Source organism: Dryobates pubescens, chromosome 9 (assembly GCF_014839835.1).
Source record: "Dryobates pubescens isolate bDryPub1 chromosome 9, bDryPub1.pri, whole genome shotgun sequence".
NCBI lineage: Eukaryota > Metazoa > Chordata > Aves > Piciformes > Picidae > Dryobates > Dryobates pubescens.
Genome location: NC_071620.1, coordinates 1,145,712 through 1,172,310, shown reverse-complemented (window position 1 = coordinate 1,172,310; position 26,599 = coordinate 1,145,712). Strand labels below are relative to the sequence as shown.

General features: G+C 62.0%; 1 protein-coding gene across 1 annotated transcript in view; it reads left to right on the top strand.

The window, feature by feature from the left end:
- Nucleotides 1-22,025: 22,025 nt before the first annotated feature.
- The window catches only part of DLGAP1 (DLG associated protein 1), a 48,008-nt gene continuing 43,434 nt past the window's right edge, over nucleotides 22,026-26,599 (top strand). Inside the window, exon 1 of the mRNA XM_054164413.1 lies at nucleotides 22,026-22,584. Within this exon, the coding sequence (XP_054020388.1) occupies nucleotides 22,026-22,584 (559 nt within the window). The remainder of the gene's footprint in view (nucleotides 22,585-26,599) is intronic.

Sequence of the window (26,599 nt, the reverse complement as noted above, 5' to 3'; positions counted from 1 at the left end):
TGCTCAAGGCTTGGGTGGATCTGAAGCCACCCAGGGCTGCTTTGTGGGTCCTGCACAGGACCTGAGCAGCGCAGAAGGATCCCTCTGCTGCCACACAGGGCCCACCAGAAGGCTCAGAGGGACTGGGGGCTGCTCAACCCCCACTTTTAAGGGCTGGCCCCTCCAATTAGTGCTCAGCCTAATTGCTGGAGCTGGGAAAATCTCTCCCTGCTTCTCAGGAGCCTGCCTGAAGCCTCCAGGAGGTGGTTCAGTGCCAGAGAAAAGTGGTAAGGGAGGGAGGGCTTTGATGGCAGCCCTTGGAGCATCAAGGAATACAAACAGGCCTGAGGTCTCCCAGGGGCAAGGTGCCACTGGCCCAGCTGACTGGCCACAGCAACCCCAGGCAGTGCCACAGGCTGGGGGCAGAGTGGCTGAGAGCAGTCAGGCACAGAGGGACCTGGGGGGAGTGGGGGACAGCAGCTGAACAGGAAGCAGCAGTGTGCCCAGAGGGCCAAGAAGGCCAAGGGCATCCTGGCCTGCAGCAGGCAGAGTGTGGCCAGCAGGAGCAGGGAAGTCCTTCTGCCCTGTGCTCAGCACTGCTCAGGCCACCCCTTGAGTCCTGTGTCCAGCTCTGGGCTCCTCAGGTCAGGAAAGAGGTTGAGCTGCTGGAAGGTGTCCAGAGAAGGGCAACAAAGCTGGGGAGGGGTCTGGAGCACAGCCCTGGGAGGAGAGGCTGAGGGAGCTGGGGTTGCTTAGCCTGCAGGAGAGGAGGCTCAGGGGAGACCTTCTTGCTCTCTGCAAGGAGCTTGGAGGGAGCTTGGAGCCAGGTGGGGGTTGGGCTCTGCTCCCAGGCCCCCAGCAGCAGAACAAGAGGACACAGTCTCAAGCTGTGCCAGAGGAGGGTTAGGCTGGAGGTGAGGAGAAAGTTCTTGCCAGCAAGAGAGATTGGCCCTGGGGATGTGCTGCCCAGGGAGGTGGTGGAGTCCCCAGCCCTGGAGGTGCTTAGGAAGAGCCTGGCTGAGGCCCTTGGTGCCAGGGTTGAGTTGCTCAGATGGTGCTGGGGGAGAGGTTGGACTGGATGAGCTCTGAGGTCTCTCCCAACCTGGCTGATTCTAATCAGCCCAGAGAAATGAAGAGATCAGCCCTGGAGCTCTGCAGGACACAGCAGGATGTGCTCAGAAGGAGGAGTCATAACAAGCAGAGGGAGGGTGAAGAAACATGCAGGCATGGCCCTTGGGGGTGGGGGTCCATGGCCACGGGGTGCTGGGGGGGATGGCTGCACTGGAGGCTCTTGGAGGGCTTTGCCAACCTGCAGGAGTCTGTTAGGGATGGTGGGGTTGGGGTGATGGTTGGCCTTGAGCTTAGAGGGCTGCTGCCAACCCAACCAATTGCAGCCTTGGCACTTGGGTTGATGGCTTAGAGCTCATGGGGGTGTTGGGGTGATGGTTGGACTTGAGCTTAGAGGGCTGCTGCCAACCCAACCAATTGCAGCCTTGGCTCTTGGGTTGATGGCTTAGAGCTCATGGGGGTGTTGGGGTGATGGCTGGACTGGATGATCTCCAAGGGCTTTGCCAACCTTCATGCTCCTATGAGGCTCTTAGGGCTGGTGGGGTTGGGTGGCTGCTTGGACTTGATGCCCTTAGAGGGCTTCTGCCAGCCCTCAGGACCTAGTTGAGGATGTCCCTGCTTACTGCAGAGGGAGCTGGGCTAGAGGACCTCTAGAGCTCCCTGCCCACCCAAACCATGCTGGGAAGCTAGCAGGGCTGGGGCTGTTGGGTTGGTGGTTGGACTTGAGCTTAGAGAGCTTTACCAACCACACCAATGCCATGCAGCCAGGGCACTTGGGGCCATGGCTTAGAGGTCATGGTGGGGTTGGGGTGATGGTTGGGCTTGGGGACCTTAGAGGTCCTTTCCTTGCTGGTTCACAGGATGGTAGGGGTTGGAAAGGACCTCTGGAGATCACCAAGGCCAAAGCCCCTGCCAGAAGTTGGTTGACAAATGGACTTGATGCCCTCAGAGGGCTTTGCCAACCTTCATGATCCTATGGAGCTGTTAGGGTGGGAGTGTTGGGCTGATGGTTGGACTTGAGCTTAGAGGGCTGCTGCCAACCCAACCAATTGCAGCCTTGGCACTTGGCTTGATGGCTTAGAGGTCATGGGGGTGTTGGGGTGATGGTTGGGCTTGGGGACCTTAGAGGTCCTTTCCAACCTTGCTGGTTCTAAATGGCAGCTTGCAAGGCAGTAACTAAGTGGGCAGCAGCTGGGTCTGGCATGGAATATCTAATGTGACTCATGGAATTGTCAGGGCTGGAAGGGAGCTCAAGGCTCAGCCAGTCCCAACCCCCTGCCATGGGCAGGGACACCTCACACCACAGCAGGTTGCTCACAGCCACCTCCAGCCTGGTGAGCCTGGGAGCAGAATCCCCACATCCCATGGACATGAGAGTAAAGCCTGAACTCCAGGACCCCAGTTGATCCTCACCATGAGGGACACCAGCACCTCCTGCACTGCCAGCCAGCTGCCTGAGGCTCTTGGGTCCAGGGTGAAACACTCATGCAGAGCACTCTGCCCTGGGGAAGCTACAGCTGCAGCTCTGCTTCCAGCTCTGGGCTCCCCAGCCCCAGAGGGACAGGGAACTGCTGGGGAGAGCCCAGGGCAGGCTGCAGAGCTGCTGAGGGGCCTGGAGCAGCTCTGGCAGCAGCAAAGGCTGAGAGCCCTGGGGCTGAGCAGCCTGCAGGAGAGCAGCCCCAGAGGGCAGCTGAGCAATGCTCAGCAAGAGCTGAAGGAGCTGTGGGGGGCAAGAGGCTGGGGCCAGGCTCTGCTGAGTGGTGCCCAGGGCCAGGCCAAGGGGCAGAGCCTGGAAGCCAGGAGGTGGCAGCTGAGCAGGAGGAGAAAGTGGTTTGGGGGGAGGCTGCTGGAGGCCTGGAGCAGGCTGCCCAGAGAGGTTGTGGAGTCTGCTGGGGTGGAGAGCTTCCAACCCCCCCTGGGCACTGTGCTGCTGGGCAAGCTGCTGGGGGGGCCCTGCTGGAGCAGGGGCTGGGCTGGGGGAGCTCAGGAGCTCCCTTCCAATTCCTGTGATTCTGGGTCTGTGACCTGGGGGTGCTCTAAGGATCCTCCATGGATAACACTGAGCATTTGTGCAAGATGGTTGAGATCACAGCACCACCAAGGCTGGAAGAGACCTCAAAGATCATCCAGTCCAACCTGGCACCACAGACCTCATGACCAAACCATGGCACCAAGTGCCACATCCAATCCCCTCCTGAGCACCTCCAGGGATGGGGACTCCACCACCTCCCTGGGCAGCACATCCCAAGGGCAAACAGCTCTCTCAGTGAGGAACTTTCTCCTCACCTCCAGCCTGAACCTCCCCTGGCACAGCTTGAGACTGTAGCCTCTTGTTCTGCTGCTGGGGGCCTGGGAGCAGAGCCCAACCCCCACCTGGCTCCAAGCTCCCTGCAGGGAGTTGCAGAGAGCAAGAAGGTCTCCCCTGAGCCTCCTCTTCTGCAGGCTAAGCAACCCCAGCTCCCTCAGCCTCTCCTCCCAGGGCTGTGCTCCAGACCCCTCCCCAGCTTTGTTGCCCTTCTCTGGACACCTTCCAGCAGCTCAACCTCTTTCCTGACCTGAGGAGCCCAGAGCTGGACACAGGACTCAAGGGGTGGCCTGAGCAGTGCTGAGCACAGGGCAGAAGGACTTCCCTGCTCCTGCTGGCCACACTCTGCCTGCTGCAGGCCAGGATGCCCTTGGCCTTCTTGGCCCCCTGGGCACACTGCTGCCTCCTGTTCAGCTGCTCTCCCCCACTCCCCCCAGGTCCCTCTCTGCCTGGCTGCTCTCAGCCACTCTGCCCCCAGCCTGTAGCTCTGCCTGGGGTTGCTGTGGCCAAAGTGCAGCCCCTGGCACTTGGCTGTGTTCAATCTCCTGCCCTTGGCCTCTGCCCCTCTGCCCAGCCTGGCAAGGTCCCTCTGCAGAGCTCTCCTCCCCTCTCACAGCTCAACTCCTGCCCCCAGCTTGCTGTCAGCTGCACATTTCCTGCTGCTGGACTCCATCCCCTCCTCCAGATCATCAATGAAGATATTGACCAGGCTGGGGCCCAGCACTGAGCCCTGGGGCACCCCACTGGTGCCTGGCTGCCAGCTGGCTGTGGCACCATTCACCACCACTCTCTGGCTCCCCCCAGGAGGCTCACTCTGCAGCCCAGCCTCAAGCTCTCTAAGCCCAGAGGAGCTGCTCTGACAAATCATTTCTAACCCCAGCCCCCCTCCCCCCCTCCCCATCCCAGGCCCAAGCTCCTGCCCTGATCCTGTGGGTCCCCTGCCTGGTGCCACCAAGGGTCAAAGGCAGAGCAGGAAGCTTGCTGCAGGACAGAGGTCAGCAGCTCAGAGAACAAGAGCAGACTCCTGGAGCAGAGCCACAGGGGGTCATGGCTTGGAAGGGACCTCTGGAGAGCATCTTTAGCAGGGGGGGGTTGGGCTGGGTGGTCTCCAGAGGTCCCTTCCAACCCTCCACCATGCTGGGAGTGCATCTCTTTGCCATTGAACCACAGCACCAAAGCCACCCCTGAGCACCCAGAGGTGTTTCCCACGCCACATCCAGGCTGGCAGAGCCATCTCCAAGCTGAGACCTCGGGAAGCAGCCCCCAGGGAGTGCTCTCATCTCAGGCACTCAAACCACCAAGGCTCTTTGGTTCCCCCCCCCTCCCCCCCACTCCAATAGCATTTTAATTGCTCTCTGGTGCTGAGCACTCATCTCAGCTTTTAATCACACTGAAGGGAAAGGGAAAGAAGGATTATGGGCAGCAACTGCCTGAAATCTCTGTCAAGAGGCCCTGCAGGATGTGAGCAACCTACCCAATCTGTGGGCCACCCACCCCAGGGGGGAACACAGAAGCTGAACCAACAGAAACCCAACAGCCACTGCATCCTGCCTGGGTGAAAAGCACCCCTGGGGGGCTGGCTGCCCCTCCCCAGAGAAGCTGAGCCTGGGTTGCAGCAGCTTGCACTGCAGGAAGGAGCTCTGCCCCCAGCAGCAGGCAGTGCCAGGCTGGAAGGGACAGGGAGGAGCATCTGCTCCAAGCACATCAATGAATGAAGTCTCCCAGCCAGCTCCTGATGGTTAGGTCAGAACTGAGCCCAGCTCTTGCTGAGCATTGCTCAGCTCCCCTCTGGGACTCAACATCCCCCAGTTTGGGGGAAGCAGGGATGGAAACAGCCCAGTGGATAAAGGACCTGGGGGGTGCTGGCCACCAGCAGCTCAAGGTGAGGCAGTGTGTGCCCAGGAGGCCAACTAAGCCCCCAGCAGCCTGGGCTGGAGCAGCAGGGATATGGACAGAGGGAGCAGGGCAGGGGAGCTCTAGTGTGTGCCCCTTGCCCCTTGGCCTGGCCCTGGGCAGCACTCAGCAGAGCCTGGCCCCAGCCTCTTGCCCCCCACAGCTCCTTCAGCTCTTGCTGAGCATTGCTCAGCTGCCCTCTGGGGCTGCTCTCCTGCAGGCTGCTCAGCCCCAGGGCTCTCAGCCTTTGCTGCTGCCAGAGCTGCTCCAGGCCCCTCAGCAGCTCTGCAGCCTGCCCTGGGCTCTCCCCAGCAGCTCTCTGTCCCTCTGGGGCTGGGGAGCCCAGAGCTGGCCCCAGCAGTGCAGCTGTGGGCTGAGCAGGGCAGAGCAGAGGGGCAGGAGAGCCTCCCTTGCCCTGCTGGCCACACTCTTCCTCATGCCCCCCTGGGCACCTTTGTCCTCCTTGGCATTGCTGGCTCCTTGGGACCTTGTTGTCCCCCAGCTCCTTCTCCTTGGAGCTGCTTGCCAGCAGGTGCCCCCCTGCCCTGTGCTGCTGCAGCAGGTTGCTCCTCCCCAGGAGCAGGACCCTCTCCTGGTCCTGGGGGAGCTCCCTGAGGCTCCTCTCTGCCCAGCCCTGCAGCCTGAGGGGTGCCAGCCTCTCCTCCCAGCTTGGTGCCATCAGCAAACTCTGACTCTCAGAATCCTTAAGGGCTGGGAGAAGACCTCCCAGGCCACCCAGACCTCCCCCTAGCCCAGCTGCCATGACCACCCAGCTCTGCCCTGAAGCACCACAGCCACTCTCAGCTGACCTGCTGGCAATGCTTGCTGCCATTCAGGGGGGCCCAAGGGCATCAGAGCTAAGCATGACAGCAAACCAAGCCCTGGTTCTGGCCCCTTCCCTCCCCCAGCCATGTGTAAGGGCAGGGGAGCTGGAGGAGGCCAAGCAGCATCCAGCACAGTGCAGCAGGAGGGGAGGGGAGTGCAGAACGGTGCCCACAGAGGGACCAGGAGTGAGGATGAGGAGACAAAGCCAGCGTGCTAGGGCAGCCAGAGGAGAGAGGGGCAGGCAGCTGAGGCAGCCACTGAAGTGGATTTCACTCCAGGACTTGGAGAGGAGCCCAGAAAGCTCAAGCCTCAAACCCCCTTCCCTGCTGTCAGCCTTCATTTGCAGCAGGGAAGGGCAAAAGCTCTCTGAGCTCTGCTGCTGGACGCCTGAAGGGTGACAATCCCCTGCAAGTGACAGGGCCAAGAGGCTGAGGCCTCCTGGGGCTGGCTGGGAGCTCACCAGCACACAGGGAGAGGGGTTGGCTGGCTGGGGGGGGGCAACTGACTTGGCCTTGAGCAGCCAAGTCTAGCTGGGAAGCATCCCCTTGCAGGGAAGGGAGGAGGGAGTCACAGCCTCACAGCATCACCAAGGTGGGAAGAGACCTCAGAGATCATCCAGTCCAAGCTGGCACCACAGACCTCATGGCCAGACCATGGCACCAAGGGCCACATCCAATCCCCTCCTGAACACCTCCAGGGCTGGGGACTCCACCACCTCCCTGGGCAGCACATCCCCAGGGCCAATCTCTCTTGCTGGCAAGAACTTTCTCCTCACCTCCAGCCTGAACCTCCCCTGGCACAGCTTGAGACTGTGGCCTCTTGTTCTGCTGCTGGGTGCCTGGGAGCAGAGCCCAACCCCCACCTGGCTCCAAGCTCCCTGCAGGGAGTTGCAGAGAGCAAGAAGGTCTCCCCTGAGCCTCCTCTTCTGCAGGCTAAGCAACCCCAGCTCCCTCAGCCTCTCCTCCCAGGGCTGTGCTCCAGACCCCTCCCCAGCTTTGTTGCCCTTCTCTGGACACCTTCCAGCAGCTCAACCTCTTTCCTGACCTGAGGAGCCCAGAGCTGGACACAGGACTCCAGGGGTGGCCTGAGCAGTGCTGAGCCCAGGGCAGAAGGACTTCCCTGCTCCTGCTGGCCACACTCTGCCTGCTGCAGGCCAGGATGCCCTTGGCCTTCTTGGCCCCCTGGGCACACTGCTGCCTCCTGTTCAGCTGCTGTCCCCCACTCCCCCCAGGTCCCTCTCTGCCTGGCTGCTCTCAGCCACTCTGCCCCCAGCCTGTAGCACTGCCTGGGGTTGCTGTGGCCAAAGTGCAGCCCCTGGCACTTGGCTGTGTTCAATCTGCTGCCCTTGGCCTCTGCCCCTCTGCCCAGCCTGGCAAGGTCCCTCTGCAGAGCTCTCCTCCCCTCTCACAGCTCAACTCCTGCCCCCAGCTTGCTGTCAGCTGCACATTTCCAGCTGCTGGACTCCATCCCCTCCTCCAGATCATCAATGAAGATATTGCCCAGGCTGGGGCCCAGCACTGATCCCTGGGGCACCCCACTGGTGCCTGGCTGCCAGCTGGCTGTGGCACCATTCACCACCACTCTCTGGGCTCAGCCTCCAGCCAGTTCCTCACCCAGCTCAGAGAGCTGCTGCCCAAGCCAGGGGCTGCCAGCTTGGCCAGGAGCTTGCTGTGGGGGGGATGTTATCCAAGGCCTAGTGATCCTTGAGGTCCCTTCCACCCCTAACCATTCCATGGACTCTGAGGTGCCTTCCAACCTGAGCCCTTCCTCTGACAATGACCTTGAAAGGTCCCTTCCAGCACAACCCATTCCATCATTCCTTGCTGCTTGCTAGCCCAGCATCTGCTCTCCCAACCCCTGAGGTGAAGCCATTCCCACCACTCAGCCCCCCCTTAGGAGCTGCCTGGCCCTGGGTTCTCACCCAGCAGGAGACACCAGAGCTGCCTGCAGCCAAGCTGCCATCCCCAGGGGTGCCCCAGCAGCTTTCCAAAGGCCACAGGAGCACAGAGCCAGGGGAAGGCAGAACCTCACTGCCTGGCTGTGGAGCTCTGCAGCCCAGCCCAGCTGCCAAGCCAAGGAGCTCAGGGGTGGGGGGCCCAAAGCCAGCATGAGCAGCTGCCTCCCATCTACAGAGGCACAAGGGACACATTGCCTGGTGACAAAGAGGGGCTGCTGCCTTCCACCAAGAGGGCTGCTCCAGCAGATGCTGGCAAATTGGCCCCAGCTCTGCCACAGGGACAGGCAAAGGAGCTGGAAGTGTGCCCAGGGGGGGGACCTGCTGCCACCAGCAGCCTGAGAGAAGCATTTCCAAGAGGCAGTGGATGGCCTCTGGGGAGATCTGAGCTACACAAACTGCAGGAGGACAGGCAAAACCAGGGGGAGGGGGGAAAGCAGGGGATGCTCCTCAGGGCAAGCTTGGAGCAGCTGGATTCAGGATCATGAGGAGCCCAAATGTGTTCACTTCACCTCAGGTGGGACAGGGAAACCATCCAAGCACAGAGGCCTTCCATAAAGGAGAAGAAGAAACCCACCCCAGACCACCCACCCCAGAGAGCAGCTGCTCCCTGCTGGTGTGGTTGAGCCCCAGAATTATTTGGGTTGGGAGAGCCCTTGAAGGCCATCCTGGCCCACCCTGAGCCCAGCACTGCCAGGGCACCACCAGCCCACGGCCCTCAGCACCACAGCTCCACGGTTTCCAAGCCTCCTCCAGGGCTGGGGACTCCACCACTGCCCTGGGCCAGGCCTGGACCACCCTCAAGGGGAAGAAATTGCTCCTCAAGGCCAAGCTGAAGCTCCCTTGGGGCAATTTGAGGCCATTTGCTCTCATTCTACCACTTAATGTCAGGGAGAAAAGGCCAACTCCCACCTGGCTGCAGCAGTGCAGGATTCATTGCTGGATCCCAGGACCTTAAAGGTCTTTTCCAACCCAAAGGACTTTCTGACTCTATCATTTTCACTAAGCCAAGACAGACCTTCAGATCAAAAGCCTGAGGATAGGGTAAGGGTAGGGTAGGGTAGGGTAGGGTAGGGTAGGGTAGGGTAGGGCAGACCAGGTTAGAAAAAACCTTTGAGAGCATCCAGCCCAACCTCTCCCCCAGCACCATCTGAGCAACTCAACCATGGCACCAAGGGCCTCAGCCAGGCTCCCCCTAAACACCTCCAGGGCTGGGGACTCCACCACCTCCCTGGGCAGCACATCCCCAGGGCCAATCTCTCTCTCTGTAGAATTTCTTCCTCAATTCCTAGCCTAAACCTCCCCTGGCACAGCTTGAGACTGTGGCCTCTTGTTCTGCTGCTGGGGGCCTGGGAGCAGAGCCCAACCCCCACCTGGCTCCAAGCTCCCTGCAGGGAGTTGCAGAGAGCAAGAAGGTCTCCCCTGAGCCTCCTCTTCTGCAGGCTAAGCAACCCCAGCTCCCTCAGCCTCTCCTCCCAGGGCTGTGCTCCAGACCCCTCCCCAGCTTTGTTGCCCTTCTCTGGACACCTCCAGCAGCTCAACCTCTTTCCTGACCTGAGGAGCCCAGAGCTGGACACAGGACTCAAGGGGTGGCCTGAGCAGTGCTGAGCACAGGGCAGAAGGACTTCCCTGCTCCTGCTGGCCACACTCTGCCTGCTGCAGGCCAGGATGCCCTTGGCCTTCTTGGCCCCCTAGGCACACTGCTGCCTCCTGTTCAGCTGCTGTCCCCCACTGCCCCCAGGTCCCTCTGTGCCTGGCTGCTCTCAGCCACTCTGCCCCCAGCCTGTAGCACTGCCTGGGGTTGCTGTGGCCAATGTGCAGCCCCTGGCACTTGGCTGTGTTCAGTCTCCTGCCCTTGGCCTCTGCCCCTCTGCCCAGCCTGTTGAGGTGAAGAAGAGAAGGTCCCAGGGACAGCTTCCAGTGCTTAAAGGGGAGATCAGAAAGCTGGGGACAGACTTTTTCTCAGGGGCTGTGGTGCCAGGCCAAGGGGGGATGGTTTGGACTCCAAGAGGGAGACTGGGAATGCAGAGAAGGGAGAAATGTTTGCCCTTGGGGGTGGGGAGAGCCTGGCCCAGGCTGCCCAGAGAGCTGGGAGCTGCCCCATGGCTGGCAGCACTGCAGGGCAGGCTGGTTGGGGCTGTGAGCAGCCTGCTGGGGCTGGGGGCTCTGAGCAGCCTGCTGGGGCTGGGGGCTCTGAGCAGCCTGCTGGGGCTGGGGGCTGTGAGCAGCCTGCTGGGGCTAGGGGCTCTGAGCAGCCTGCTGGGGCTGGGGGCTCTGAGCAGCCTGCTGGGGCTGGGGGCTGTGAGCAGCCTGCTGGGGCTGGGGGCTGTGAGCAGCCTGCTGGGGCTGGGGGCTGTGAGCAGCCTGCTGGGGCTAGGGGCTCTGAGCAGCCTGCTGGGGCTGGGGGCTCTGAGCAGCCTGCTGGGGCTGGGGGCTCTGAGCAGCCTGCTGGGGCTGGGGGCTGTGAGCAGCCTGCTGGGGCTGGGGGCTCTGAGCAGCCCGCTGGGGCTGGGGGCTCTGAGCAGCCCGCTGGGGCTGGGGGCTGTGAGCAGCCTGCTGGGGCTGGGGGCTGTGAGCAGCCCACTGGGGCTGGGGGCTCTGAGCAGCCCGCTGGGGCTGGGGGCTGTGAGCAGCCTGCTGGGGCTGGGGGCTGTGAGCAGCCTGCTGGGGCTGGGGGCTCTGAGCAGCCTGCTGGGGCTGGGGGCTCTGAGCAGCCTGCTGGGGCTGGGGCTGTCCCTGCTGGCTGCAGGGGGCTGGACTGGAGGAGCTTGGAAGGTCCTTTCCCAGCCAAACCAGGCTGGCATTCCATGAAAGCAAGTTGGTTTCTTTTCCTTCAGTCCTGTGAAGCCATGGAAATGCTGAGATCTGATGGAAGCAGGAGGGAAGAGGAGAGCAGGGAGAGAGGCCCAGAGGCTCTGCCCACCCCTGGCATGGAGCAGCTCCGTGGGAAGCAGAAGGCAACCCCAACCAGCAGCACCCCAGCAGGGAGAAACCCCCCCAAAGCCAAGCCAGCAGCGAGAGGAAGGTGCTGAGGAATGCTGCTCCAAGTGGGGGAACGGGTGGGTGTCTAGCTGTGACCTATGGTGAGGAAGAAAATCCTCTCTTTCTCCCTGGTTACCATGGAGATCCCCTTTGCAGCTTGCTTCGGATGAGCTTTGTGCTCAAGCATCAAATTTGGCAGGAGAGGAGGACAAAGCATGATTTCCCGGCCCCCCCCAACCCCTGTCGTCCTCCCCACCCCCGACCAAAGCCATCCCTTTGGGAGACACGGAGGAGAGCAGGGAGCAAACCCGCAGGAGGAGAGACGAAGGGCCAGGGAAACTCTCCCAGGCCGATGTGCCCCCAGCAGGCTGAGGGCATCTCACCGCTCTTACAGCCTGGGGGAAGACCTGGAGCCTGGCCGGAGCAGGACGAGGATGACAGCCGGGAAGGCTGCTCGGCAGCAGAGCTGCTCTTCAGCCCTCGGGCCGCGGCGTGAATCCTGCCCGGAGCTCAGCGGCGGAGCCCCGGGGGCTGAGGCTGCCCGGCCGGGACCTGCGCGGGGCTGCGGTGCCCCCCGCGGGAGGGAGGCCGCAAAGCCCCGGGCGAGCCGGCAGCAGGAGCCGGCCCGAGGGGTAAACCCCACCCGAGATGGGGCAGCAGGAGCCCGGCGTGGAAGCAGCGGTTTCACACGCTGAGGTTTGGGGACGAAAAGGGAGGAAAGTGGCATTTAGGGAGGCAGAACCACGGGACGCTGCTGCTCGGGAGGTGTTTGCTTATATCCCTCTCGGTTTTCCACCCTATTTCCACCACCACCACCCCCCCGAATTCACGCTGATTTTAGGGGTCGTGAGACGCACAACGCCAAGCAAAGAAGATCCAGAGGAGGCAAGGAGCTAGCGCGGCGGCGCCGGCACAAAACCCCAGCCCTCGGCCCCGGCGGCTGCGAATTCCCCTTGAAATATTCCCCCCCCCCGTAGCCTTCAGGATCCTGGATCCGGGAGGAGGAGGAGGAGGAAGGAGCAACCTTCAGGGAAAAGCCCTCAGGTGGGTACCCCCCACACCCCCCCCCAGCAGACACCGGCGCTGCCCTTTTAAAGGCGGATGAGCAGCCCGAGCGCAACCCGGCGGCGCCGACCTTGCTTTCCGAGCCCCTTTTAGGGTTAAACCCCCACTTTCGGGTGAACAACCAGGCGCTGCCTCCTCTGTTTCTTCATCATCTTTCACTTCTTCTGCTCCCGTTTCCCCCACCTCCTCCATCCGCCCGCCCACCCGCCTCCCTCGCCCCCATTTTTGGGGCTCTTTAAGGGTGGCTTCAGCCCGGCCCCGGCAGGTGGAGGGAAGCGACGTGAACGCAGGAGGATTCTCCCCAATCGATTGCGCGTGGAACCCCCAAGTGCCTCCTATTAATTATTAATTACGCCCTAATTTTACTCCTCTCTCCCTCCCCAGCCCAAACAAAACCTCGGGAGCGCGGTTTCGAGTTTGCCTGAGCTGGGTTTAGCACCAGCACCGCCGCCACAAAAAAACCAGACCGACCAAATCAAGCCTAAAGAAGCCCTAATTACATAAGGGAGCGGACCGAATGCTTGTGCCCTTCCCCCGGGAGGGGGGACACACGCTGCCTGGAGTCCCCCTGCCCCCCAGCTCTCACACTGGGCATACTGGGAGGGGTGGGGGAAGACTTAACGATTCCCCCCCCACCACCACCACCACCTTGCTCAACAGGGACATGGGGGCAAAGCGGAGTTACGGAGCCTGGATGGGGCTGGGGCGGCGGGGGGAGGACGGACAAGGTCGGGCCCAGGGCTGTGGTGGCGGTGGGGGGGGGGGGGGGGATGTGGAGCCGAGATGGCAGCTGGAGCTGCTGGGGTGGGGGCGGTGGGATGCTTGGTGCCACCAAGCTCCAGTCTGCTGGAGGGGGCGGCGGGATGTGCGGCTGGGACCGAGGGGTGCGGGGTCCGGGGGCGGCGGGGAGGACGCCGGCTCCGGCAGCGGGGTTCGAGGCGGGCGGTGGGACGCTGGGGCCGCCAGGCTCCCGTTTAGCCGAGGGCAGGCGGGGGGCGCCGGGCTGTGGGGCTGGGACCGAGAGTTGCGGGAGTGGGAAGCGGGATGCGGGGCCAGGAGCGAGCCCGGAGCTGCGGGGAGGCGGCGGGAGGGGACGGACACACAGGACGAGGGGCCAGGACTGATCCTGGAGCCGTTGCCACGGGGGGAAGGAGAGGACAAGGGGCCAGGAGCGAGCCCGGAGCCGCGGTGGGGAAGGAGGAGAGGACAAGGGGCCAGGAGCGAGCCCGGAGCCGCGGTGGGGAAGGAGAGGACAAGGGGCCAGGAGCGAGCCCGGAGCCGCGGTGGGGAAGGAGGAGAGGACACGGGGCCAGGAGCGAGCCCGGAGCCGCGGTGGGGTGGGGACACGACAAGGAACCATAACCGGGGTGCCGGGGGAGGGGGCAGGACCCCGGGGCCGTAACCGGGGTGCCGGGGGTGGATGGCAGGATGGGATGGAGGGGCGACAGGAGCGCACCGAAGCTGCGGCTGCCTCCCCGCCCCCCCCCCCCTTTCCTCTCCGCCGGTTCCCCGGAGCTAAACCATCCTTGACTCGGTGGGGGGGGGGGAAATAAAAGCCCCGTAAGGCAAAGCCAGATAAAAATTCCTCGTGGGAATGATGCAGCAAAGGATGGGAAGGGAGGGGGGGAGGGAGATCTCCCGTTGCCCCCCTCCAGCCCCGCTTCTCACGGAAGAACCCGAGCCCAAGGCTCCTTTTGCACGCACCCGACAATTCGCAGCCGTCTCCATCCATCCCACCAGCGCTTCCCACACCGCTGGGAACCAGCTTAGAGGAGGAGGGGGATGCCGAATATCTCCCCGATATCTCCCAACTCCCCCTTCACCCCCCGGAAAGCTGGGTGGCAGCGGGGGGGGGGTTAGACAAGCCCCCAGCCCCGCCATCACCCCTCGGTTTTATCAAGGCAACGGGAATTGATTTACCTTTGGCTGCTCCTCCTTCAGTCGAGAGCTGGATGAGAGAGAGGAGGGTGGAAAGGCAGAGAGGAAGAGGCAGAGGCTAGAGAGAGCGTGAAGCGGCTGCTAATCCCTGTGGAGAAAGCTTTCCAGCAGCACCAGCGTGCGTGTGTGAGCGGAGAGGAAGCTGAACCCCCCCCTCCTCCTCCCCGGGGATGCTCCGGGCCCCCCGCCGGAGCAGGCTCATGTGGGGACCCCGAGGGCTGCACCCATGGCCGGCACGCCGAAAAATCTCCCCACAGGGAGGGAGAAAAGAAAAGGCGAGGAGGGAGAAGGAGGGGAAGGGGGGAACGAGGCAGCCGCACGCCTGGCTGGGAGCTGACAGGGAGGGGAGGGGGGGGGAAGGGGGGGGAGGATGGGGGGGAGAATAAAGGAGGAGGAGGAAGAGGAGGAGGAGGAGGAGGAGGATAAGGAGGAGGAGCCGCAGTGCTCCCAGCCCAACCAGGGAAGGAGCAGCTGCTCCAACCGCCCACCCTTCCCAAGGACGCCGATGGGGAAAGACCCTTCAGGGCTTCTGACATCTCTTGGTGGGGAGAGATCCCCAACCTCCACCCCCTGCTCTGAGCCTCATGGGATCCAGCTGGGGAAAAAAACCACAACCCCCCCAAAACAGCACCCCACCTCCAGGGGGTTGCCCTAAAAATGGCCCCTGGGGAGCAGCCTGAGGGAGCTGGGGGTGGAACTGGGAAGGTAATTGAGGGATAATAAATATTAGCTACTAGGAATGGGAGGTGATGAATATTCAACTGGGTTGGGATGAGGCCTTGAGCAGTCTGGGCTCAAGGGGGAGATGTCTCTGCCCATGGCAGGGGTTGGGAACTGGATGAGCTTGAAGGTCCTTCCCAGCCAGGCAGCAGTGGGGTGCCCCAGGGCTCAGTGCTGGGCCCCAGCCTGGTCAATATCTTCATTGAGGATCTGGAGGAGGGGATGGAGTCCAGCAGCAGGAAATGTGCAGCTGACAGCAAGCTGGGGGCAGGAGTTGAGCTGTGAGAGGGCAGGAGAGCTCTGCAGAGGGACCTTGACAGGCTGGGCAGAGGGGCAGAGGCCAAGGGCAGCAGATCACAGTATCACAGTCTCACAGTATAACCAAGGTTGGAAGAGACCCCAGGGATCATCGAGTCCAACCTGTCACCACAGACCTCACGACCAGACCATGGCACCAAGTGCCACATCCAATCCCCTCTTGAACACCTCCAGGGCTGGGGACTCCACCACCTCCCTGGGCAGCACATCCCAATGGAGAACAACTCTCTCAGTGAAGAACTTTCTCCTCACCTCCAGCCTGAACCTCCCCTGGCACAGCTTGAGACTGTGTCCCCTTGTTCTGGTGCTGGTTGCCTGGGAGAAGAGACCAACCCCTTCCTGGCTACAACCACCTTTCAGGTAGTTGTAGAGAGGCAATGAAGGTCACCCCTGAGCCTCCTCTTCTCCAGGCTAAGCAACCCCAGCTCCCTCAGCCTCTCCTCACAGGGCTGTGCTCAAGGCCTCTCCCCAGCCTTGTTGCCCTTCTCTGGACACCTTCAAGTCTCTCAATGTCCTTCTTAAACTGAGGGGCCCAGAACTGGACACAGGACTCAAGGTGTGGCCTAACCAATGCAGAGTCCAGGGGCACAATGACCTCCCTGCTCCTGCTGGCCACACTGTTCCTAATACAGGCCAGGATGCCATTGGCCCTCTTGGCCACCTGGGCACACTGCTGGCTCATGTTTAGGCGGGTGTCAATCAGCACCCCGAGGTCCCTCTCTGTTTGGCAGCTCTCAGCCACTCTGCCCCCAGCCTGTAGCTCTGCATGGGGTTGCTGTGGCCAAAGTGCAGCCCCTGGCACTTGGACTTGTTGAATGCCATCCTGTTGGCCTCTGCCCATCTGTCCAGCCTGGCAAGGTCCCTCTGCAGAGCCTTTCCACCCTCTAACTGACCAACATCTGCTCCCAGCTTGGTGTCATCTGCAAACTTGCTGATGACTGACTCAACCCCCTCATCCAGATCATCAATGAAGATGTTAAAGAGGATGGGGCCCAGCACTGAGCCCTGGGGGACGCCACTGGTGCCTGGCTGCCAGCTGGCTGTGGCACCATTCACCACCACTCTCTGGGCTCAGCCTCCAGCCAGTTCCTAACCCAGCTCAGAGAGCTGCTGCCCAAGCCAGGGGCTGACAGCTTGGCCAGGAGCTTGCTGTGGGGGATGGGGGCAAAGGCCTTGCTGCAGTGCAGGCAGACTCCATCCACAGCCTGCCCCACAGCCACCAGGCAGTGCCCTGGGCATGGAAGGAGCTCAGGTTGGTCAGGCAGGACCTGCCCTTCCTAAATCCGTGTTGGCTGGGCCTGAGCCCTTGGCCATCCTTCAGGTGCAGTTCTGCACTGAGGTCAGGCTGCCAGGCCTGGAGTTTCCAGGTTCCTCCATCCAACCCTGCTTGTGGCTGGGGACCACCTTGGCCAGTTTCAGTCACCTGGGACCTCTCCAGTGAGCCAGGACTGGAGGAGAATGATGGAGAGCAGCTTGGCAGCTCATCTGCCAGCTCTCTCAGCACCCATAGAATCCCAGAATGGCTCAGGTTGGAAGGGACCTCAGAGCTCTCCTACTCCAGCCCCCCTTCCAGGCACAGGGAGGACCCTCTCAGCCAGCCCAGGTTGCTCAAGGCCTCACCCAGCCTGGCCTTGAACCCCTCTGTGCTTGGCCTGTGAATCTCTGTGGTCTGGGGTCTTGTAACTAGCAAGGTGGCGAAAGGATGGCCCAGCCCAAGGGCATTCTGCAGTCACCTTGATGCCCACAGGTCCAGAGCATCTCCATCCTGGTCCAGCACCTCCTGCCAGGGGGCTGAGCAGTGGCAATGGCTTTGAATCAATCCTTTGGACAGCAAGCATCAGCTCCATCTTCTGGGGTGCATAGAGTCAGAGAATCACAGGAGGTTGGAAGGGACCTTTAAAGGTCACCTAGTCCAACCCCCACCCCCTCCAGCCACATCTAAACAACCTGGTTGAGATGAGATTTTGGACATGGGGCTCATGAAAGAGCTAAAGACAGTGAGCAAATTCCTCTCAGAGTCCTCAGCTGAGAGTAACAGAACCATCTGGGGTGGGGGGTGGGGGTGGGGAAAGCCCTTGAAGATCAAGTCCAACCATGAGGTTAAGCAGAAAAGTCCAAGATGGACTTTCTTTCAGCTCCAAAGCAGGTAAAGATGGGGAGGGATGCTCCTGATGCTTCATTCTTTGGAGCCAAGAAGGAATCTGAACCAGCTGAAGGTTGGGCTGATGAGTAGAAAGGGGTTCAGTTAAGAGGGAAGGGTGAAAAGAGTTGTGGTGGGGGTCAGCAGGGGCATGGACTTGGTGGTGGTGGTGGCCACTGTGGCTCTCATGTCTTGGGTGGGAAGCAAAGCTAAGCTGCTGGAGACCACCTGGAGTGCAAGTGTAGGTGACCCACCTGGACCTTGTGCTGCTGGGCAGCAAGGGGTAGGGCTGGGTGAGCTTCAGAGCTCTCTTCCAACCACTACCATGCTGGGATGCTGTGGTGGAGCTCCCCTTTAGGAGAGCTTCCAACCCACCTGGACCTTGTGCTGCTGTGGGTGCCCTGCTGGAGCAGGAGGGTTGGGCTGGGTGAGCTCCAGAGGCCCCTTCCAACCTCCACCATGCTGGGATCCTATAAAAGGAAGCCCAAGTTTAAAGCTGGACCAAAGAGTGGCTGTCCATGGGTCCATGTCCCAGTGGAGGCCAGGGACAAGCAGAGTCCCTCAGGGGTCAGCCCTGGGACCAGGCTTGTTCAACATCTCTGTGGGTGCCATGGACAGTGGCATTGAGTGCAGCCTCAGCAAGTTTGCTGATGGCACCAAGCTGTGTGGTGCAGCAGACAGCTGGAGGGAAGGGATCCATCCAGAGGGACCTGGACAGGCTGGAGAGGTGGGCACAAGCCAACCTCAGGAGGTTCAACAAGACCAAAGGCAGGGTCCTGCAGCTGGGGCAGGGCAATCCCAGGCACAAATCCAGGCTGGGCAGGGACTGGCTGGAAAGCAGCCCTAAGGAGAGAGCCTTGGGGGTGCTGGGGGAGGAGAAGCTCAGCAGGAGCTCTCAGTGTGCACTTGCAGCCCGGAAAGCCAAGCAGAGCCTGGGCTGCAGCAAGAGAAGTGTGGCCAGCAGGGCAAGGGAGGGGATTCTGCCCCTCTGCTCAGCTCTGAGGAGACCCCACCTGCAGTACTGCCTCCAGGTCTGGAGCCCCTATTGCAAGAGGGATCTGGAGGTGCTGGAAGGTGTCCAGAGAAGGGCCAGGAGGATGAGCAGAGGGCTGGAGCACCTCTCCTGTGAGGACAGACTGAAGGAGTTGGGGCTGTTCAGTCTGGGGAAGAGAAGGCTCTGAGGTGACCTCATTGTGGCCTTCCAGGATCTGAAGGGGGCTACAGGAAGGCTGGGGAGGGACTGCTCAGGATCTCAGGCAGTGATAGGACTAGGGGGAATGGAATGAAGCTGGAGGTGGGGAGATTCAGGCTGGAGGTGAGGAGGAAGTTCTTCCCCATGAGAGTGGTGAAGCCCTGGAATGGGTTGTCCAGGGAGGTGGTTGGGGCCCTGTCCCTGGAGGTGTTTAAGGCCAGGCTGGATGAGGCTCTGGGCAGCCTGATCTAGTGTGGGGTGTCCCTGCCCATGGCAGGGGGGCTGGAGCTGGATGATCCTTGTGCTCCCTTCCCACCCTGGCTGATTCTGTGATGCTATTGTGAGATTCTCCTCCCTTTCCTCTCTCCACTCTTCAAAGCAGATTGGTTCCTCTTCGTTGTGTGGACCTGAGGATGAAGCCTGCAAAGGTTTCCTCTGCCTTCCATGACTCTCTGCTTCTGCTCAGCCATGCAACCAACCCCTTGGGCCCAGCACTTGCAGCTGGGTGGCAGGCAGGAGATGACTTAAACCTGGGGCAGGACAGCCCAGGACCACTGCAGGGCAGGATAAACCTTCTGATAATTACAGGGAGCAGCTTACAGCAATTCTGCTCCCAGGCCCATCAGGTCTCAAGCAGGGGATTATGGTGGATTTGAAATGAGCTGGGAAAAAAAGCCCCAGTTCAGGAGGAGAAGTCACCAAATCCTTGCTAAGAGAACAACTAATCGAGTGCAGAGGGTGGAGCTGGCTGGAGGAGCGTGGAGACAGCCAACACGTCCTGGGCTCCCGGTGCTGGGAGCCTGCCATTAGCTCAGGCTGGGCTCACTGAGGTCATGCCCTGACTCAAGGCTTGCAGGGGGCTGTGGAGCTCGGTTTGGGGCAAGCAGGGATGGAAACAGCCCAGTGGATAAAGGACCTGGGGGGTGCTGGCCACCAGCAGCTCAAGGTGAGGCAGTGTGTGCCCAGGAGGCCAATTAAGCCCCCAGCAGCCTGGGCTGGAGCAGCAGGGATATGGACAGAGGGAGCAGGGCAGGGGGGCTCTAGTGTGTGCCCCTTGCCCCTTGGCCTGGCCCTGGGCAGCACTCATCAGAGCCTGGCCCCAGCCTCTTGCCCCCCACAGCTCCTTCAGCTCTTGCTGAGCATTGCTCAGCTGCCCTCTGGGGCTGCTCTCCTGCAGGCTGCACAGCCCCAGGGCTCTCAGCCTTTGCTGCTGCCAGAGCTGCTCCAGGCCCCTCAGCAGCTCTGCAGCCTGCCCTGAGCTCTCCCCAGCAGCTCTCTGTCCCTCTGGGGCTGGGGAGCCCAGAGCTGGCCCCAGCAGTGCAGCTGTGGCCTGAGCAGGGCAGAGCAGAGGGGCAGGAGAGCCTCCCTTGCCCTGCTGGCCACTCTCTCCTCCATGCCCCCCAGGACCCCTTTGCTCTCCCTGGCCATGAGGGCACCTTGCTGGCTGACAGGGAACTTGCTCCCCAGCACTGCCAGCTCCTTCTCCTGGGGGCTGCTTGCCAGCAGGAGCCCCTCTGAGCCTGGTGGCCTTGCAGGGCTGTGTGGGCTGCAGAGCAGGGCCAGGCAGGGGGAGCAGAGCTCCATGCAGGAGCCAGAGAGCTGCAGCCAAGAGAATCTTCCCGTGGGAAGGCAGCAGCCAGGGCTGCCAAAGCCTCTGTCTCTCCAAGCCCTGCTGCAGCTCCAGGCCCCTCAGCAGCTCTGCAGCCTGCCCTGGGCTCTCCCCAGCCCCAGGGCTGTAGCTGTGGCCTCAGCAGGGCAGAGTAGGGAAGCAAGAGAGCCTCCCTCAGCCTGCTCAGCACTCTCTTCCTCAGGCACCCCAGCACACCTTCGGCCTTCTGGGCTCTGCCTCCTTGGGAACTTGACCACCACTGCTTCTGTGGTCAGCACAAAGCATTTCAGCAACCTTCTGCTTGCTCCCCATTGGGGGAGGGGAGGGGAGGGGAGGGGAGGGGAGGGGAGGGGAGGGGAGAGGAGAGGAGGGGAGAGGAGAGGAGAGGAGAGGAGAGGAGAGGAGAGGAGAGGAGAGGAGAGGAGAGGAGAGGAGAGGAGAGGAGAGGAGAGGAGAGGAGAGGAGAGGAGAGGAGAGGAGAGGAGAGGAGAGGAGAGGAGAGGAGAGGAGAGGAGATTTGAGGAGAGGAGAGGAGAGGAGATTCGAGGAGAGGAGAGGAGAGGAGAGGAGAGGAGAGGAGAGGAGAGGAGAGGAGAGGAGAGGAGAGGAGAGGAGAGGAGAGGAGAGGAGAGGAGATTCGAGGAGAGGAGAGGAGAGGAGAGGAGATTCGAGGAGAGGAGAGGAGAGGAGATTCGAGGAGAGGAGAGGAGATTCGAGGAGAGGAGAGGAGATTCGAGGAGAGGAGAGGAGAGGAGAGGAGATTCGAGGAGAGGAGAGGAGATTCGAGGAGAGGAGAGGAGAGGAGAGGAGATTCGAGGAGAGGAGAGGAGAGGAGAGGAGAGGAGAGGAGAGGAGAGGAGAGGAGAGGAGAGGAGAGGAGAGGAGAGGAGAGGAGAGGAGAGGAGAGGAGAGGAGAGGAGAGGAGAGGAGAGGAGAGGAGAGAAAAATCAGTTCTGGGCTCCTCAGGTCAGGAAAGAGGTTGAGCTGCTGGAAGGTGTCCAGAGAAGGGCAACAAAGCTGGGGAGGGGTCTGGAGCACAGCCCTGGGAGGAGAGGCTGAGGGAGCTGGGGTTGATTAGCCTGCAGAAGAGGAGGCTCAGGGGAGACCTTCTTGCTCTCTGCAACTCCCTGCAGGGAGGTTGGAGCCAGCTGGGGGTTGGGCTCTGTTCCCAGGCACCCAGCAGCAGAACAAGAGGACACAGTCTCAAGCTGTGCCAGGGGAGGTTGAGGCTGGAGGTGAGGAAGAAATTCTACAGAGAGAGAGAGACTGGCCCTGGGGATGTGCTGCCCAGGGAGGTGGTGGAGTCCCCATCCCTGGGGGTGTTTAGGCAGAGCCTGGCTGAGGCCCTTGGTGCCATGGTTGAGTTGCTCAGATGGTGCTGGGGGAGAGGTTGGGCTGGATGAGCTCTGAGGTCTCTTCCAACCTGGTTAATTCTATTCCATTCCATTCCATTCCATTCCATCCCATTGCATCCCATTTCATTCCATTCCCCTCTGTCCTGTCCTGTCCTGTCCTGTCCAGCCTGGCTTCACCAAAGGAGATGAAGGTCTTGCAGTCTCCTGAGCTGACCCAGAGGGATCTGCAGTGTGCAGGAGGAAAGGATCCCAGCTGGGTGATGCAAACATGGAATCCCAGACTGGAGTGGGTGGGAAGGGACCTCCCAAGCTCATCCAGTCCAAGCCCCCTGAAGTCAGCAGGCTTAGCCCCACCTAGAGCAGGCTGCTCAGAGCCCCAGACAGCTTGCCCTGCAGGGGTGCCAGCCATGGGGCAGCTGCCCCCTCTCTGAGCAACCTGCCCCAGGCTATGCCTGGAATGATGTGGCTGGTGGCCACGGGCCACTAACTCTGGGTTGAAAGCCTAAGCCTTGCTTGGGCTGGGTCCTAGGGGGGCTCAGTGGCCTTGAAGCTTGGAGGGGAGATGTGCAAGGCTGCAACATTCCCGAGGGGAGCAGAGCTTCCCCCCTGGCTTGTGTGAGAGATGAGACACAGCCCATGTGGAGAAGGGGCAGGTGTGAGGAAGGCCACAAAAGAAAGGCAGATGAACAAGAACCAAGCAGCAGAGCAGAGCCTGGGGGTCCTCCCAAGCAAGCTTCAGCTCAGAGGATCGGAGAGCAAGCACCTGGCAGGGCCGGGGGAGGCGAGGGAGCTCCCTCCCGAGGTCTGCAACCGCCTGCAGCCGACCAAGGGACCCCAACTGCAGAGGCGGCGACACTCAACCCTCCCACCGCCACCCGCCAGCCCGCGGAGGAAGCTCTGCGGGCTTGGGCTGCCGGCGGCAGGGCTCAGCGCAGCAGCTCCGCTCCCCCGGCAGCCTGCTCCGCCGCCCCGGCAGCCTGCTCCGCCGCCCCGGCAGCCCGCTCCGCCGCCCCGGCAGCCCGCTCCGCCGCCCCGGCAGCCTGCTCCGCCGCCCCGGCAGCCTGCTCCGCCGCCCCGGCAGCCTGCTCCGCCGCCCCGGCAGCCCGCTCCGCTCCCCCGGCAGCCTGCTCCGCCCCGAGCTGCCCTGCCGCACGCTGCCGCAGCGCTGCTGCTGCCCGGGGCTGCCCCTCAGCAGCATCCCCTGCCGGGGGTCCTGCGGCCAGCCCCTGCGGCCGCTGGCGGCTCCCAGCCCACCCCCAGCCCCAGCCTGGCGACTCTGCAGGGCTGGGTGGCCAGCGGCCGGCAGCACAGCTCTGGGGTGCGCTGGGGAGCCCCGGAGCCTGCTCCCAGGACGGGCTGAAGGAGCTGCGCGGACACAGGCAGCGGCCAGGGCTCCAGAGGCACAGAGTGCACAGGGCAAGAGTGCCAAGGCTGAGCCTCAGATCCACACCAGGGCTGGCACACGGTGCCAACAGCCAAGGCTGAGCCTCAGATCCACCCCAGGGCTGGCACAAGGTGCCAACAGCCAAGGCTGAGCCTCAGCTCCACACCAGGGCTGGCACAAGGTGCCCACAGCCAAGGCTGATCCTCAGATCCACACCAGGGCTGGCACAAGGTGCCAACAGCCAAGGCTGAGCCTCAGATCCACGCCAGGGCTGGCAGAAGGTGCCAACAGCCAAGGCTGAGCCTCAGATCCACACCAGGGCTGGCACAAGGTGCCAAGAGCCAAGGAAGAGCCTCAGCTCCACCCCAGGGCTGGCACAAGGTGCCAACAGCCAAGGCTGAGCCTCAGCTCCACACCAGGGCTGGCACAAGGTGCCAAGAGCCAAGGAAGAGCCTCAGCTCCACCCCAGGCCTGGCACAAGGTGCCAAGAGCCAAGGCTGAGCCTCAGCTCCACACCAGGGCTGGCACAAGGTGCCAAGAGCCAAGGCTGAGCCTCAGCTCCACACCAGGACTGGCACAAGGTGCCAACAGCCAAGGCTGAGCCTCAGCTCCACACCAGGGCTGGCACAAGGTGCCAAGAGCTAAGGCTGAGCCTCAGCTCCACACCAGGGCTGGCACAAGGTGCCAAGAGCCAAGGAAGAGCCTCAGCTCCACCCCAGGGCTGGCACAAGGTGCCAACAGCCAAGGCTGATCCTCAGCTCCACCCCAGGGCTGGCACAAGGTGCCAAGAGCTAAGGCTCAGCCTCAGCTCCATGCCAGGGCTGGCACAAGGTGCCAACAGCCAAGGCTGAGCCTCAGCTCCACACCAGGGCTGGCACAAGGTGCCAAGAGCCAAGGCTCAGCCTCAGCTCCATGCCAGGGCTGGCACAAGGTGCCAAGAGCCAAGGAAGAGCCTCAGCTCCACGCCAGGACTGGCACAAGGTGCCAACAGCCTGGGCTGGTGGAAGTTGCCCCTGCCCATGGCAGGGGGTAGGAAGCAGGTCCCTTCCAGCCCAGCCCTTCCCTGGCTCCAGGCTCTGTTCTTGCCCACTCTGTGCCTGGGACACCTGCTGAGGCCTCACCCCTTTGGGGTGTCTCTGAGGACAGCTTTTAGCAGAGACACAGCCAAGTGCCAGCCTCTGACCCCCAACTGCTTTGGGTGAGGATGCTGAAATCATGGAACTGTTGTGCTTGGGGGAGGTGTTGAAGGCTATCAAGGCCAACCTGGCTGAGGGGACTGAGTGCAGCAGCAGGAAATGTGCAGCTGACAGCAAGCTGGGGGCAGGAGTTGAGCTGTGAGAGGGGAGGAGAGCTCTGCAGAGGGACCTTGCCAGGCTGGGCAGAGGCCAAGGGCAGCAGATTGAACACAGCCAAGTGCCAGGGGCTGCACTTTGGCCACAGCAACCCCAGGCAGTGCTGCAGGCTGGGGGCAGAGTGGCTGAGAGCAGCCAGGCACAGAGGGACCTGGGGGGAGTGGGGGACAGCAGCTGAACAGGAAGCAGCAGTGTGCCCAGGGGCCCAAGAAGGCCAAGGGCATCCTGGCCTGCAGCAGGCAGAGTGTGGCCAGCAGGAGCAGGGAAGTCCTTGTGCCCTGTGCTCAGCACTGCTCAGGCCACCCCTTGAGTCCTGTGTCCAGCTCTGGGCTCCTCAGGTCAGGAAAGAGGTTGAGCTGCTGGAAGGTGTCCAGAGAAGGGCAACAAAGCTGGGGAGGGGTCTGGGGCACAGCCCTGGGAGGAGAGGCTGAGGGAGCTGGGGTTGCTTAGCCTGCAGAAGAGGAGGCTCAGGGGAGACCTTCTTGCTCTCTGCAGCTCCCTGCAGGGAGCTTGGAGCCAGGTGGGGGTTGGGCTCTGCTCCCAGGCAGCCAGCAGCAGAACAAGAGGCCACAGTCTCAAGCTGTGCCAGGGGAGGTTCAGGCTGGATGTTAGGCAGAGAGATTGGCCCTGGGGATGTGCTGCCCAGGGAGGTGGTGGAGTCCCCATCCATGGAGGTGCTTAGGAAGAGCCTGGCTGAGGCCCTTGGTGCCAGGGTTGAGTTGCTCAGATGGTGCTGGGGGAGAGGTTGGGCTGGATGAGCCCTGAGGTCTCTCCCAAGCTGGCTGCTTCTGTGCTTGCATCACTGGAAGTGTCAATCAAGGCAGCCAAAAGAGCTATTTTCAGCCCTAGTGACAAGCTGGGAGCATCACTGGATGTAGCACACACACACACACACAGACTTCAGGCTAGTTTCTTCTCCTCCTCTGGAAGTCAATAGCAGTTTGACAATAGAGGAAGGCAGCAGAGATGGATGCAAAGCACCCTGAACCGCCTGGAGAACAGCTGGGGTGGAACCCAGCCCCATCAGCCATGGAGCTGGCAGAGGCAGGGGGATGGTTGGGTCTTGGAGGCCTTTTCCAACCTTAATGGTTCTGTGGATGGTCTGGAGTTAAACGAGTGGCAAATCAGAGACAGCACAGGAAGGAGCTGCTGCTGGTGCTGGGTGCTGAGCAGCTCCCCAGCAGTGCCTCCTGCAGCCCTCAGGCAGCTGTGTGCTGGGCTGCAGCCAGAGCAGGGTGGGCAGCAGGGCAGCAGAGGGGATTCTGCCCCTGGGCTCTGCCCTGCTCAGACCTCCCCTCCAAGCCTGCCTCCAGCCCTGCTGACCCCAGCAGCAGGAGGGCAGCATGATGAGACTGAGAGCAGCCCTGCAGGAGAGGCTCAGCAGCACCAGGGCCACACCACACAGCTTCCTCCTTGGCTTCAGGTAGAACCTCCTGGGTTCCACTCTGGGCAGCACTGAGCAGAGCCTGGCCCCAGCCTCCTGCCCCTCACTCCTTAGCTCTTGGTCAGAGAGGGGATTCTGCCCCTGGGCTCTGCCCTGCTCAGACCTCCCCTCCAAGCCTGCCTCCAGCTCTGCTGTCCCCAGCAGCAGGAGGACACAGAGCTGCTGGAGAGAGGCCAGAGGAAGCCACAGAGATGCTGCCAGGGCTGGAGCAGCTCTGCTGGGAGCACAGGCTGAGGGAGCTGGGGCTGTGCAGCCTGCAGAGGAGAAGGCTCCAGGGGCTCCTCAGAGCTGCTGCCAGCACCTGAAGGGATCCTGCAGGAAGGCTGCAGAGGAACTGCTCCTGAGGGGGGCTGGAGCCAGGCCCAGGGGGAAGGGTTTGGAGCTGAGGCAGAGCAGGGGCAGAGTGGAGCTGAGGAAGAAGTTCTCCAGTGTGAGGCTGCTGAGCCTCTGGCCCAGGCTGCCCAGGGAGGCTGTGGCTGCTCAGGGCCAGGCTGGATGAGGCCCTGAGCAGCTGAGCCTGGCTGAGAGGTGTCCCTGGGCATGGAGGGGAGGTTGGAGAGGCTCTGAGCTCCCTCCCAGCCTGAGCCCTGCTGGGGCTCTCTGATCCTTCCCCAAGCCCATGAGGAGCCTGTGCCTCTTGGACTCCTCCAAGCCAACCACTTCTGTGCCTCTGTGAAAACCATTCTGAGTGTCTTCCCTCCCAGCCTCCCAGGCGAGCAGCTCTCCAGAAGCTGTTGCCTCCCGAACAATCAGCAGACGCCTCTGGAATTAGCCCTGAGGCTGAGCCGGCAGAGCCTCGGGGACCTGCCGGAGCCCGGGAGGTGCTGTGCAGCTCAGCATCCTTTCCAAGGGGCTCCGCAGGCCCCCAGCAGCTCTGACAGGGAAATCATTCCTGCCCCAGCAGAGCTCCGGCAGCAACAGCAGCAGCCCTGATCCAACCTTTCCTTCCTGGGTGCTTGGAAATGAAACTGACCCCTTCCCTTTGCTGCCTTCTTCCTTTGCTGGGGTTTTTTCCTCTCTCTTTTTTTCTTTCTTTCCCTTTTGTCTTCTATTTTTCCTTTTCCCCCCTTTTCTCC